Source organism: Labrus bergylta, chromosome 10 (genome assembly GCF_963930695.1).
Source record: "Labrus bergylta chromosome 10, fLabBer1.1, whole genome shotgun sequence".
Taxonomy (NCBI): Eukaryota; Metazoa; Chordata; class Actinopteri; order Labriformes; family Labridae; genus Labrus; species Labrus bergylta.
The window spans coordinates 3692990-3708439 of NC_089204.1; the positions used below are offsets into that span (position 1 = coordinate 3692990).

Here is a 15450-nt window from a genome sequence, read left to right on the forward strand (position 1 = left end):
GTTTGCTGAAGTGTTGAAAAACATGTCTGAACATGTGGATTTTATCAAAAAAAAAGAAAAAACAGCAGCAAGTGGAGTGAACAAATGTACCTAGTCCCACCACAGGGGGGCAGCACAAGCCTGAGATAGGTACTTTAAGATACATTTCACAAATAACTGGTGTGATGTAAATGTAAAAAGCATGTTTTGTGTATCGTTCGGCTTTCTGTGTGTGTGTGTGCACCAGTTTAAATGAAGTCTTGTTTAACCTGTGAAAAAGTTTTGAGAAGGAAAATAATTCAGAATAAAGGGAGACCACTCTGTTCCAAAAAGCCATCATCTTCTTCCACACAGTCTTTTATTTGTAAATAATAAAAATGAACTCTTGAATATAAAACATACACATCAGTAGAGCCACATCTGTTATACAAACAAGAACTGTTGCAGTGAATACTTAGTCTTTCATCTAAAATTGTGGTTTGGGAGTGGGGAGCCATGGGCTGTAAACAATCAGTATTCCTGGAGTAATACTGACAAAGGAAAGGGCAGTCGGCCACACCGCCAAGGGTTTCAACAGAAACATCCGCAAAATATGTCTGCAAAAATTAGATTTCTTATTGGCTTCAGAAGTCCAGTCCAAACCAATATCATCGTAAACATGGGTGAGGGGATTTAAGGAGAAGAAAGTCAACTTTGTTCCAATTGGTTCTACTTGTTTTCTGCAATCAGGACAAAAATAAAGGCCTATTAGCGCCCCCTTGTGGCTCAGGGCCGCTCAGCGGCTCGAGCACATCCACAGGACGTAAATTCCCTTCTACGAGACCAGGAATGTTAGTGTGTCAGCAATGTTTTTGTTTGTTCTTAACGTAATTCAAGCCTCTCTTCCTGGTTTGTATGTACAAGGTGTACATGTGTGTGTGTGTGTGTGTGTGTGTGTGTGTGTGTGTGTCGGTGACCGGTGTACAGTCAGATACACTCTTTTTATATTCATATATCTATATCTTTATAATTTCTGTCAAACTCATAATGATACTTCATATACATTGAGCTGTTATACACACATTCTCTATCTCTGTCTCTAGCCCCGACTGTGTTAAACTACAGTTTAGACACCTACACCCGCAGATACGCCAGGGGCTCGAGTATGCTCAGTACTACAGAACAGCACTGTTATTTAAGGGTTCAAGAAAAACGGAAACAAAGAGTTTTTTCTTTTTCCGGAGACTTCCTAATATGTATATTTAGACCCAGAGTGATAGGCGTGGCCTGGGTAGAGTTGTCCCCCCCTATTGGTCCGCTCCTGTTAGGGGGCGGGGATGGCTTGGCTTTTCTCTGTTTGTATTCATATTCAGTACGAGCAAACTGTACAAGAACATGCAACATACAAGCTGGCCTAAAAGTATGTGGAACTAACACACATAGTCTAGTCTTTTTTTCTGTTTATGTTTTTTTGAGAATTGTTCGTTAATTTGTCTCGTCTTCTATTTTACAAAAAAGTAGAGAACAAAACAAAAAACGAAACAAACAGAACAAAAAGAAACGTGCATGCAGCTTGGGGGCCGATCCGGGGCGTCCCCGAGTCATGCTGCTCCCTCCTACTGGGGGAGTTAGAGGTCAAGAAGGGGGAGGAGACAAAGAATGGGGATGAGGGTTGGGTTAAGGATGTTCGGGCGAATCTGACCGGACCTTTACGGTCGGTCTTTGGCGCAACATCGCTCGAAAAACCAAACACACACATACACAGAGGGAGTCCGCACCATATGGTACCATTCTGAAACCTGGGCAAAACAAAGACAGACAAAAAAACAGCAAATGAAATAAAAGCAAATCGTCATTGGCCTCTATTATCTCTCCTCTTTCTTAAGACAAAGAGCAACACTTTGTTTGCCTCTGCCAACAAGCCAAGCTTCTCTTGTGCTTGCTTTCATTAATCACAACAAGGCTAAGAATGTGCACGAGCATGTGCAGTCTCACTTTCACCGAGAGGTTATCGAACCATACCAAACCGCGCCAAACCACTGCCACTCATACTCAGTTATGACAGTGTTACCGTGGTTACACTCTAGAGACATCAGATAACTTTAAAGTCGTGGTACAGCTGAGGGCAGCTTCCATCCATGCAACCGACTAACTCACACATTGTTATCACTACTCATCCCTGTGTTCTAGAAGTAAGCTTTGCTCTGATTGGCTGGAGGGCTACTGGGCGGAGGGCTCCACATTGAACAGGTGCTCTAAAAGGGGCTGCACAGGGATGTCAGGAGAAAAGAAAGACAGGAAAGCAGTAAAGAGACGTGGAGAATGATGGACAGAAAAAGTCTCCTGTTGCAGGTGAGAGAAGAAAACAAAGAAAGCAAAGTTTGAAACTGAAAAGGTGTACAGAGGAGGAAGAGGGAAGGTGTGAGACATGATTGTCAGACTCCAGCTAAGCTTTGATTGGCTAGTTCTGTCTCTCCCTCTCTCTCTTTCTCTCTTGCATTCCCTGTCGCTCCGTCTGGCTTTTCATTTGTTGACCGAAGGCTTCTTGTTGTCGTCCTCAGGACGTGATCTCGCCCTCTGCTCAGTTCTGGTCCAGTAGCTGTGGTCCATTGTTTTGTCAGTTAAGGGTTATTTGGGGTGGGGGTTGTGGTCGCCATTCGGTCACTAGGACCGAACGCCCGGTGGTGGTCCTGAGCTGTCCAGTGACGTCTGAGACGCCAGCCGCGTGAGCGGAGCTAATGTAGGGTCCACCAATGAGGATGGTGGAAACAGTTTGTACCAGCCAATCACCGTGCTCGAGAGGTCCAGGTCCTCCAATAGAATCTGTGCTACACCCATAAAACATTTGTGGTCCAATCGTCCATAATCGCCCCAAACTATCACCTGCAGGAGAGAATAGAAGAGGTGAGTTTAGCAAGAAAGCTTTTTAATTGCATAACTTCAGTCGCAGAAAAGCTTCTAGACTTCAACTTCAAACAAACCTGACTCAGGACTTTAGAGCACAACTCAAAGCTAAGTTTACCCTCTACAGCCAGGAAAATGTTAAAATAATCAATGCACAACTGTGTAAGAGTCCAAGGTGAGTCTCCAGCTTTACTAGACAAGTCCAGGTCAGCTCTCAATTCACTACAGACAGTTCCAGTCAGTGTTAGTTATGTAAGCAATGTGACAAGTTGTTTGAAACAACCCAGCTTGGGTCTGGGTAAACAAATCATGACTAAATTCTTTGAAACAAATAATAAGCATGTAGCACGCACGCACACACACACAGAAGATTTACCTGAAGCACCTTGCCCTGGGGACTCTCCTCAAAGAGCAGGTGCTGCTGGTAAAGCGGCTCCAGGGTCTTTCGTGCAATCTTGGTTTTCTTTTTGGCTTTACAGGATCCATTATCCAGCAGGTACACCTTGACATAGGGGGCTGAATACAGTGGGAGGGGTTAGGAAGTTAAAGATGGATGTAAAGAGCAAAAGGAGAAAAGGGATGGAGAAACCTTGTCTTATTGTGCATGTGTTTGAGTTGGAGACCTTCTGTATTGAAGTGTTGAGAATGTATGTGTGTTACCTGGGAGGGATTTGGAGCCTGGTTTTTGAGTAAGGCCGCGTGCCCTGATCACCTCCACCTCCAGCTGGCCTTTCTTGTCCATCAAACCGATCTGAACATCGCCTGTGTGTAGAGAAACACACATCTTCTATTATACATTTTATTTGCAGTTTCATTTTTGAACTCTTGGGAATATGAAGTGGATTTGATGGTGACGGAGGCGTGACTCACCCATTGCAGGTGTTGCTAGTGTTTGCCTGCCAACCAGTTGACCGGGACCTAAACCATCCAGGAAGTCACTGAACTGACTGTCAGCACCTAACCGCATACCTGAGAAGATCAAACTGACACACACACACACACATTCACACAATTATTCCACAGTTACTCTCTTTTGTTTTGTGAAATCTTGTCTACTACACTACACAATATGAACCTTAAACAATCTGATTTTTCTAGTTGAATAGAAATGAAGAGGTTAAGGGAACCCGAAATTACTACATTTATAAAAAGTGGAAATTCAAGCCTTGTTTGATGGGACAGGACAGCAAGTTCAAAAATGTGTCAAGAATCTAAATACTGTGATGAAGACAGCACTGACAGGTTTGTTTTTTCCCCACCTAGTGCAAATTAGCATCTATTTACAATGAGGGAAACCTCAGAGTCCTTTCGAGAATAAATAAAGGTTTGAAATTAAATTAAATTTACAAAGGAGTATTAGGGCCACGTTAAAGGGATTTTGTTTTGTTGATTTTGTGATTTAAGTCATAAATATACGAGAATGAAGTCATTTTTTTAGTCTACACTTATAGGCTATCAGAAGAGCAGCAGCCGCCTGTACGTAAATGAGGAACGTGGAGCAGTTATACTTTAGTAAAGGTTTCACAAATATGGAAATAACTTCCTTGTGTTGTCTGTAACACAGACTGACTGAGTATGAACTCTCTGTGGAATCACCGGCTTTCAAACAGTTTGACAAGATCTTAAAATATCTGATTAGTTGTGTTGGGGCTTAACGTGCAGATATGAACCTACACATGGTTTTGGCACATCAGCATCACATTGTCATAAAATATCAGGACCCTGAAAACATACTGCAAGAAAGTGGAGCTTTTCCAAAGAAAAAAAACACAGAGGAAATGTGTGTCTTTTGTGTCAGAGGAAAAGCTTTAAGGGTTCTCCTTTAATCTTTTTTGCACAGGCAAGTGGCTGCTCTTCTGATACAACCTTTCAGAATAATACATTTGACCATATCCTAATTTAAATTGTTCAACCAATTTAAGCCTAACCCCCGTAAATCAACAACTTTATTCTCGTAAAATTATGACTTCAAACTCTAAATCTTCGGAAAAAAATATTTAATGTGGCCCTAATACTCGTATATAGTCATATCTATTGGCATCTTTGCATTGACTTCTTTGTCATTTGGCTGCACATAGAGTTTGCTTTGCTTTTGGTCTGATACTCCGTTATAGCATTTTGAAACCAGCCTGTTTGTAAAGACAAATAATTCCAACTTGTGAATAACTTGTAATGGTACCAAAAGAGAGCTAAGAAAACCACTACATGTGTTCTCTCTTCTCATGTAGATCTGTTCTTAGGTGTGTACGTACTTCCCCTCAGAGCTGTAGCTGTTCATACTGCCGTCAGTGGACTCTCTGCTGGCCTGTCGGTTCATGCCTGACCCTCCCCTCGGATACTCCACGGCCATGCCCGTCTCCACGCTCCGCTGGATGCTGCTGCTGCCGCCCTTACTCCCCTTCTTTCCTGTCGTTGTCTCTGTAGGGAACACAGGAGAGGAAATTAACAACAGTTAGACCAAGGCTAGTCTTTTAGTTCCTAAGGACTTGTGGGAGCCGGACTGACACAGAAAAATAAAAGACTAGTCCCTTAGTAATGATTAAAAGTCTTTACCGGGACGTTTTTTTTGTGTGTCCACAAAACACAAGCCTGATCATCATGAGGTTTATTAATATGCACGCCATCCCATGCAAATCTATAATCCAGGGTGACCTCATCAACATCTAAAAGCAAGATTTCTATTCAACATAAATACAAATACATTTTCTGTCAGATTCCAAAAGGTTTTTGGAAGTAAGACACAAAAATAGGAACTAGGGAGGAGTTTAATGTGATGAGGTCACTGCAGGAGGGTGACTATGCGTCAATCTATCTACAACAATCTGCAATGTTGAGCAGAAATGTAAAGAAAATGTAAAAAGAAAAATCCAAAGGGAAAAGTCGGAGGATTGAAGAAAACATAAAGTGTGCTTACAAGAGGAGTTCAGAACTTGTTAAAAGCCGGCTGTTTAATCTTACACACGTTGTGTTTGGTTAGGTTAATGACTCACGGATGACGTCAGATTTAGTTCTTTGTTGTCAAAAACAAAACAAAAAAGATTTATTTCATGGCTTTTTGCCTTTTTTGACAGGACGGTGGATAGAGAAGGAAACCAGGAAGAGAGAGAGTGACATGCAGGAAAGGAGCCACAGGTCGGACTTGAACCTGGTCCGCCTGCTCTGAGCCTCTGTACACGGGGCGCAACCTAAAGTAGTGAAACTGTATATGTAGATCCAGCATGCATGCATGTTTGACTCAGCCAGGCTTTTATCTAGAACTGAAGCTTTTACAAAGGAGACAGAAGAAGGAGGAGTGAGGAAGCGTGCCGGAGACAGAGCTCGGGGAGGACAGGAGGTGCAGGACTGTCTAACAGGGCTATCACTCCTCTCTGTAGCTGCCTTTCTAACTTAGATTGATCGTTTTTTTTTCTTTCTTCATATGTCTCATATATCGTTCTGTGTATTGTGATGATTTATTAACTAAAAAAAACCAGTTATTTTGAACAGTTCCTTCATAAGATCTCTTCATATATACAGTAGATCTAAGTCACTCTTTCATTATTGCATATAGCGTTTGATTGCTCCAGTAGATTTCAACAGACAGCAGCAGTAAAACAGTATTAATCACTGCAACATAATCCTCAGTCACAAACGTGCTTGATGAGAATATTCCCTCTTAAAATGTTTGTTGTTGTTTTTTCACACTTACAAGCCTAAATAGTTTCTTAGTGTAGACCATTACAGAAATGATCCTTGCAGGGAGAGGCTTCTTTGGTGAAGAGGAAGCCTCTCTCTCTCTTTCGTTGCAGTTAGAGCCACTGAACTCCACTAACTAAACGTGTAATTTGACCATACAGAACACGGGAGCTGCTGGTCTGCTGCTACCCTGACTGCTTTGGTTTGTTTGTATCATTCAGGGACGATGCCAGGATTTCTTTTCCTCCCGGTGCTGAGGGGGAGATTTACTGATATGTTGGGGTGCTTTGAATAGTCGATTTTCATGAATTCATTGTTACTTTTTAAGCTCTCTCTTTTTTTTTTTTCAAATAAAAGCAGACATACGTGATAAAAGCTTAGCTAGACAGATTTGTGATGGGGCTATAGCGCCTCCTAGCCCCGGTGCGGCGCCGTGCTTGGGGTCATTGCATTCTATGTGCACTGAATTGTATCTGTGTAATACTGTAGTTTCAGATCTAATACAACACTTCATAACATAAAAAAACGGACCAATCGAAGCAGCAGTAGAAAAACAGCTCCAGTGTTGTGTAACTTTTTTTTGTCTACTGAATCTGATAACTGATGACTAAGCAAAATGGTTAACTGTGGTTAAAAAAAGCATCTTAGTCTCTGAAGAGATCATTTCTGTCATGTTTCAGACACAAATGAATGAACATAAGAATATCTATACATATAAACAAAATGGTGCTCGGCCTCTGTGCCCTTCCTGTCAGCTCCTGTGTCAGATCAGACTCTCAGCTGTTAGTTTGCACTTTAGTGACGTTGTTTCCTCCTCTCGAGATCCTGACTTGTGTTGTACTCCTCCCTGATGTATGTTGCTTTGAAGAAAAGCTTCTGCTAAATGAATTGTAGAAGAATAGATATCTGAATCTGTCAGTTTTAAGACAACCACTCTTGGTGTAAATACTTAATTTGCTAACATGTACCCCCAAGCTTTACCGCATGTTGCAGTGATCAAGCCCATTATGTGTCTGTTGACTGGAGCAATAAACGTGACTCATTCTACATTATTTTGTACCTTTTAGTTATTCTGAAGTGAATACAAAGTCAAACAACAATTTAAATACACAACGCTTAGTTGATCATGTATTCACGATGTGCCTTCATGGTGTCTTTGAGTCTTTCTGAGCAGCACCTGAACTGAAAGGGATACTTCACCCATCTGCATTAATCTTTGTATCATTAGAAACCTGGTAGTATTTTTGAATGGCCGTGCATCCCTCCCTCATTTTCCCGAGATGGGAAATCTTTGTATTTCTGAGTCTGTAAAGGAGCTTCCAGTGACGCAAAATGACGATTTTTGCATCACTGGAAGCTGTTGCGGTTAGCAGGGTGAAACTACAACGCTAGTTCCTCATATTTTAGACCACTGAAGCTACAGACCAATCACAGATCACTGGGTGGGAACTCCCTCCCAGAATCGAAACTTAACGTCCGCCATATCGCTTGGAATGCTATGCTAACAGGCTCTATGGAGAAAGCTGATAAGAACTAACAATGGCGAAAAAAGTTTGTTTCAATTTCAAAGTGATAATGGATGAAGGGGATTTTGAAGGTCTTGTGCTCAATCGGATGTTCGTGGCTATCTCTACAAACCGCAATATAGCGGCGAGGCAGCTGCTTCCGACAGGCGGGTGTTATGCCTCGGCGCCCGAAGCCAGTGGCGGTGAGGAAGAGGAGCCCGGGCCGGCTCGAGCCGGGGCGGACTGGTAGTGTCGGTGCTCTCACTGTTTGCTATGGACACAGACATAGAGTCTGTTTTCTGACAGGAATTTCCAAGATGTCAATTCCTTCTGGAAGAAATCTCAGAATCAGTTGAGGAAACGGCCTTATGTGTTGTAGTAAATGTCTTCTTCAGTGGGAGTGGCCTGCGGAGATGTGCATTCTGGGATTTGGTGTCTTTCATCAACATGAGCCAAAAAGACACTTTCTGCCTTTTCTTGGTCAAGAAGGCACCAACTTCAAAATGTATTTCACATTTCTACATATATGACCCAATGTCAATACAGATTCATGTTTCAACGGGTGAAGTATCCCTTTAAGTGGCAGTTTACATCTCTTACTGTCCTGAAGTGTCTATCTGCCTGACTTTAAACTACCTGACTGTCTGTCTGTCTATCTGTCTGTGTGTGTGTGTGTGTGTGTGTGTGTGTGTGTGTGTGTGTGTGTGTGTCTATCTGTATGTCTGTCTGTCTGTCTGTGTGTCTGTCTCTCTCACTATTGGTTTACCTTTCTGTCTGTTCGCCGCCTTACCCGCCGCCTCTGAAATAACACACACAACAACAACACCAATAAACAACAACATCAAAAACAACAACACAGGATACACAACACCTATACTAAAACATGAGAACAGTTTGTTTGTACATGGATATCATTTAACATCAAGTCCATAAAGAAATGCACACATGAAGCATTCAACATTTGTTTGGCTCATTTGACCACACAACATCAAACGGACTAGTTGACATTAGAGGAAGCCAATCTTCTTGGCAGAAGCAAATGGTATTTACAGTAATTACACAAATGTCTTATTTAACTGTGGTGCACACAGCAGACTAAAAGGCATTTAGTGATGTAGGTAAGAAGGCTTTATCTGTGTGAAGTGTTTCTCTTTCTCCCTCTCTCTCTCTCTGTGGATTAGTGAGATGATTTAGATTTCTTTGACCGCTCTCTGACCTGTCTGGCTGAGTTGCGAGGTACTCCGGCTGCGTCTGGATGGAAGAATGGCTACAACACGTTGGCTGAGGCTCGAGCGACGCTTCTTGATCCCGCTTCCCAGGCTACCGAGGGCCGTGTCCGATTGGCTACCGTCGGCGTGCTCCATGCCGTAGATCTCACCGCTCACGCTGGTACTCTTCATCATGTGGCGGCCTGATGCACGCATGGCCCTGCTGTCGTTACATATCAGGGGAACAAATAATCACTTTGAGTGAAAATGGATTAACAACAGACAAAAAGAGCCTGTGGGGGTGTTTGGGTACCTGAAGCGTCCCCGGGGTCTCTCTGACTGGATGGACATGTAGCTGGTGCTACTGATGCGAGAGGCACTGCTGGTACGAGAGATGGCTGACACGTCGCTGACATCACTGTCTGAGGACTTATGGGAAACATTTTCACTGCTCCGCCTGCGCTCCTTGTCGAGCTGCAGGAACCAAACAAAAACAAATGTTGCCATTTAGATATAAGTGCTAGATACAAAGAACATGCACCAGGAACAAATCAACCAATAATCAACCTTCAGGAGAGGTTCTAAGGATAACCTATAAAGATTGCTATTAACAATAGATCTAAGAATCTATTATTATACGTTTACATAATTTAGTCAAAACTGAACCAGCGCAGAAACAAGGCCTTTTTGTTGTCATGGTTTCATTTCGTCACATGATGATTTCTACACATCCAAAACTGAAGAAGAATTTTAAGTTACATTTGACCGTTGATCTCACCATGCTTGCACTACTCACCGCTACACTATTGTCTTATTTAGTCATGTACATCTTTTCTTATTTTGTGTTTATTGTTGTATTTAACTGTTTAGAGCACAGTTCACTAAAGTCAAATTCCTTGTGTAAAGCTGATTCTGATTCTGATGTGTTACTTTGTAGTGTTGTCATAATATCATCTTTTTAAACTTCAAATATGATTCCAGTAAAAGTCATATGACGTTGATAACGATTTTGATGCCATGGCAACAACAATCTAAGTCAGAATATTGAGTAAGTTCTTGTTTTTAAAGATGTATTGTTGGGCTTTTGATGCCTTTACTGTATAGACAGGACAGTGGAAAGAGTTAGAAATCAGGGACAGAGAGAGAGTAGGGAATGAGGGAATGACATGCGGGAAAGGAGCCACAGGTCCAATGTGAACCCGGGCCGCCCGCTTTGAGGACCACAGCCTCCGTACATGGGGACCGCTCCTAAATGCCAGCCACTAGCACCCTGTTCCTGTTTTTTAACACCAAAGAAATGCAGGCAAACGTCTAGAAATTGTTCAAAAACATTGGCAAAGTATTAGTGCAGTTTACAAAGTGTTACCTCTTCTGCTCGCTGCAGCTTTTCATTAAAAATCAGCTTTTCATTCAAAATCTGACTGATGATCTTTAGGCTTTATCTTCTTTAAAGCTTCAGAGTTTTTATCATTCTAAAAAACACCATATCCAAAAGTATAAAACATTTTGACAACTTACTTTCTATGTGTTTCCATCCATATCACTGCACCTCTTCTGATTTGTGGATATGTAAGCCAGTATGTATGTTTGTGCTGATGATAACTTAGCATGCGTCCAGATGAGGGACAGTGTAATACATCACACAGACAGCAGTGACACTATGCATACAGAAAAGTTTAACCACCTGCAAACAGGCGTGTGAAAGTCAGGAAAGCCCCATTTATGTGTCACTCCTTCTGTAAGTAAGGGATTTAATGGCAGCCTGTTTGAATTTATAAACACTTCTCCATTTGACTTGGAACCAACTCATTTTATTGAGTGGTCTTCCCCATTACCGTAACATAATTTACTACTTCCTTAGACAGTAAAGAGAATTCACTGCGATGCACTTCAGCAACATTATGGCACCTGCTCTCTGGCTGTAAGTGTTACCCCCCCCCCCCCCCCCCCCCATGCTCCTGATGACACTAAATGAAGCCAGTAACAAATAGTGGTGGCCCACCTCCCGTTTGTTCTTGAGGGCTCGGTCCAGGTCCTGTTGGCTGGAGGTGGAGGCAGCTGACACCCGGTTGGAATGAACCCTCATCTGGAGCTGACGAACACACTCCTCTGCTACCAGGGCTACACACACACACACACACACACACACACACACACACACACACACACACACACACACACACACACACACACACACACACACACACACACACACACACGCAAACGCACACGCGCGCACACACGCGCACACACACACACACACACCCACACACACACAAACAAACAATCACAAATAAAAATAAAAAAAAGCTGAAAAAACTCCCGCTTCATCAGAAACTGTTACTGCTGAGATCATATTGTGTCGAGGAGGAGGTGACAAATTCAGGTGGATATCAGAGAGAAAAAGCCTCAGCACCTAGGACACATACAGTCCTGAATAAATTCCTGAATACTGAATTTCACCTGAAAGAAGAGACATTTTAAAAAGTCACATTTTTGTCTGCAATAGAACGAAGGTCCTAAGGTTCACCAGTGAGAAACTTCAGGAAATACCTCGAACATGAGCATTTTTAGCAGCAGCAGAGCTACTGAAGTTATCTACTCAGGATCCAGCCCAACTTTTAAAGCCAGTGGATTTGGATGAAGGAGACTAGAACTAGTTGGGGGCCTAAACAAATTTATGAGTAAACCATATATATCCTTTTCTTCCTTCTTTCCTTCTGTCCTCTTTCTTTTAACTTTTTCTTCTCTATTCCCTCATCCAAGTGAGAGACTAGGGGGGAAGGGGCGTAAAGCCTAATCTGGTGGGGGTGACCTCCAGACTACAGACTATCTGTTTTTTGCTTATCCCTCGGGTAATGTTGGAGTAGTAGTGTTTTTGTTTGGCCTTTTTACATCAAGAAGATATCACAAGGATGTTTTGTTAAAGGTGGCAATGCTGTCTGGGTTATGGAGTCCACTAAAAGCCATGTGGTGATATATGTAACTTATCAGTAAGGTGAAAACATGGGAATAAATATGTGTGTGTCTCTGAGAACACATCTTTTGAATTAGGGCAAAAGTTTCTCATGCTCATTTGGAAAAAAAAAATACAATTGAGAACTGGGGATAGACATACAGAACAAATAGTGAGAAGAAAGAATTTCAACATGACAGGTTAACTTTTAAATTAAGGATCTTAACCTGGCTGAGGGATGGGATTTAAATTACTCATTACATATTACACAAGCAGCAGTCTAAAATGTGCAGGTTTTGCAATGACGGTAGGAAACCTCCCTAAGGGGTTCCCATCTGACAGAACTCACTCTCGGTGACCTTTGATTTGATTTCGTTTCGACAATTGATTTTTGCCCTAACAGACTCGACAACTGCCACTGACCTGGATGTTAAAAAATGTCCATCATCTTCATCCTGGTATAATAAACACATTATAAAAATATCTACATTTAAAAAATGCCCTTATTTCCATCTGGCCCATTTCAACTGAAGAGAAGATTTCTTGAACCAGTACTTGTTTTCTGGCCCTAAAAAAAAAGCATTAGCTTTCTAAAGACATTTGTACAGTACAGCACACACACCTGCACACATGCACGTAAAGTGATGAAAATGTACCTTGTTCTGCGGTGCTGCTCTGAGGGGGAAGCTGAGGGAGTTGTCGTACTCTGCGGGCTGAGGAGGAGGTCACTGAGGAGGAAAGAGACGAACCACCTTGGAGGTGGCCCCTAACACAGAGTAAAGGGACAGAGAAGAAAAGAGACGGAGGTAGAGAGAGATGAGGAAAGAGTTGAAGAAGAACAAACATGACGTAAGGATGGGGAAAAAAAGAGAAAATTAAAGTCAAAATAGTTTTAATCCTTCATTTAAACTGCAGCTCCGGTCACTCACTGGAGTTCACATTCCCACAGCCTAAGTATTTGAAACTCACCTGAAGGAAATCAAAAGCTATACACAGTCACATAAATAAGTTTTTTTTTATCTTAAGAGTTGCACCTTTGAAGTGACAGACTGTGGCTTAAGTATAAAGTGACATAAGTTAAATGAAAAAAACAACAACTCAGGAGCAGTAATATTTCAGTGAACGATCAGTGTCAGCAACATGTTCTCAGAGTGAAGCAATGTGAAGCTTGTTCAGGGGTTGACAGTGAGGGATCCTGTGGCAGAAAAAAAGCAGCAAATAAACATTTAGATGGTGGAAGATCAGATAGTGAAGGTGAAAGCCTTCAAACTTAAATCCCACTGCACCTAACCCACAAAGAAGAGGGTTATTCCTCCAACCAGTGTTTTCTTAAAATGCAAAATTAGTTTTAATTCCAACTGACTTCGAGCATGATCCAAAGGCAACTGGACTGGTTGAAGATCTTGAAGACATTTCAAGCACGGGAGCTTCAACCTATCCAGTTGCCTATGATCAAGCTTTCGAATTGACCATAAAACTGGATGACTTAGAACCTACTCACCCACTCATTCCAAGTGACACAAACTATGTCAAATCAAACTAGTTGTGTTTTCTGCTGTGCTGCTTTATCCTAAAAAAACAGGCAGTAATAGATACAAAAGATGTCCACTTCAAGTGTTGTTTTGGCCACTAACACATTCAGATAGTTATTCTAAGTGTTTGACAGCATCATAAAAAGGGTCCATGGAGAACTATTGCATAAGGAGCTATCGTTGCAGTGAACACATTTTTTAAATATCCTTATACTGCCCTCTTCAAAAGCACCAGACTCCTTTGATGAAAACAGTCATTTAACCGTGTAGGACACAGGAATCCCTGGTTAGATTATTGGTTAGTGTGTTTTGCTGATCTATGAATTTGGTGATTTTACATTAGGGCCCGACCGATATGGGATTTTTTGGGGGCCGATACCAATTTTAGGGAGAATCTTCAACGTTAATGGCTAGATAAATCGATGGATAGATATAGATATAAAACACCCTCGAATTCTGTTATAAAAAACTTCTCAAGAAGATGTACAATGAAAACAAGATTTATTTTACAGTTGAACAAAAGCTTTTTATTGCCAGAATAAAAAGAGTATGCAGAAGCACTAATTTAATTTTGATATGATCAATTATAAATACAATCTAAATAAAAATAAATAATACACATTAAGTTGAATAAACATAGTTATATCAAATTTGCTGAAACCTATTGTCATATAATATATGGCCAATTTATCAGTCAGGCTCTAAATTTCATGATTATTTCGATCATTCACAGTGTTTGTGTAACACACAGTCTGGTGCTTTGAAGGGAGTGCTTCAAAAAAAAAAAAAGGTAAGGGGGCCCAGGTAAAAGAATCAAAAGACCTATCATTATGAAAGAATGGATGTGTTTTACAAATAATCCTGCAAACACTTTATTTCGGATGTTGCTTTATGAAACAGACCAAACTACATAAATGGGCTTCTTACACATACCATAAAACACAACAATGACACATCTGCTTGGATATTACAACTGTTAAATAATGAACTTTGAGTTTTCACACATGTACGATAAATGCACAAACATAGGAGAGCAGCAGCAGCGTCAGGGTCAGTGAATTGGGAAAGACGCGGTCACAGAAACACATAAACAGGAAAGATAATGACGGAGTGTGAGAGCAGCCCTGACTTTATCCTTTCTACAACAGTATCTACAGAACCTCAAAGGGATACACCTCTGAGTCAGAGGACATTCATTCAAGGGGGCGTCCCCTTACCGAGGGGCCGCAGCGGGGCCTTCTTTCCTCTGGAGCCCCTTAAGATGGAAGTAGGTTTAATACTGGTGCACACACACACACACACACACACACACACACACACACACACACACACACACACACACACACACAAATGTGCACACAAATCACATAAGTGCCATACAAACCCAAAGCCCAGCAACACAGTGCGTGAGACAGCGGCATGCAAGAAGAAAGATGGGGTCGTGGAAAAATGAAACAGAGAAAAAGCAACAGAATAAAAATAAACAAAAGCTCATCAAAAATGTGTCGAATTGAAAACTAGCAAAACATCTAACTTTGACATACTGGTAGGCCATGTTTGGGGCTCACCACTAAAGGTACACACAGCTCTGTGAATTTCACTGCCTTTTCCATGAATTGCATCTGGATGATTGCCAGTTCCAGTTCTACTTAAGGCTGAACAGTGCCCAGTGTTATGACCAGTTAGTTAGGATAAGTGCTATGATTTCTCAG

The 15450-nt window shown here is 41.6% G+C and overlaps 1 protein-coding gene across 32 annotated transcripts in view; it reads right to left on the reverse strand.

Annotated features, from left to right (window-relative positions):
• Positions 1-318: 318 nt before the first annotated feature.
• The window catches only part of LOC109993917 (regulating synaptic membrane exocytosis protein 1), a 109859-nt gene continuing 94727 nt past the window's right edge, over positions 319-15450 (reverse strand). For 29 of the 32 annotated variants that reach the window (XM_065959653.1, XM_065959640.1, XM_065959639.1 and 26 more), the window contains 10 exons: positions 12863-12972; positions 11253-11371; positions 9564-9724; positions 9259-9473; positions 8809-8841; positions 5115-5280; positions 3733-3845; positions 3523-3624; positions 3239-3378; positions 319-2841 (listed from right to left, as the gene is read on the reverse strand). In XM_065959653.1, the coding sequence (XP_065815725.1) occupies positions 2623-2841; positions 3239-3378; positions 3523-3624; positions 3733-3845; positions 5115-5280; positions 8809-8841; positions 9259-9473; positions 9564-9724; positions 11253-11371; positions 12863-12972 (1378 nt within the window). In that variant the 3' untranslated portion in view covers positions 319-2622. The remainder of the gene's footprint in view (positions 2842-3238; positions 3379-3522; positions 3625-3732; positions 3846-5114; positions 5281-8808; positions 8842-9258; positions 9474-9563; positions 9725-11252; positions 11372-12862; positions 12973-15450) is intronic. The other 3 variants (XM_065959641.1, XM_065959668.1, XM_065959648.1) reach the window with 2 other exon arrangements.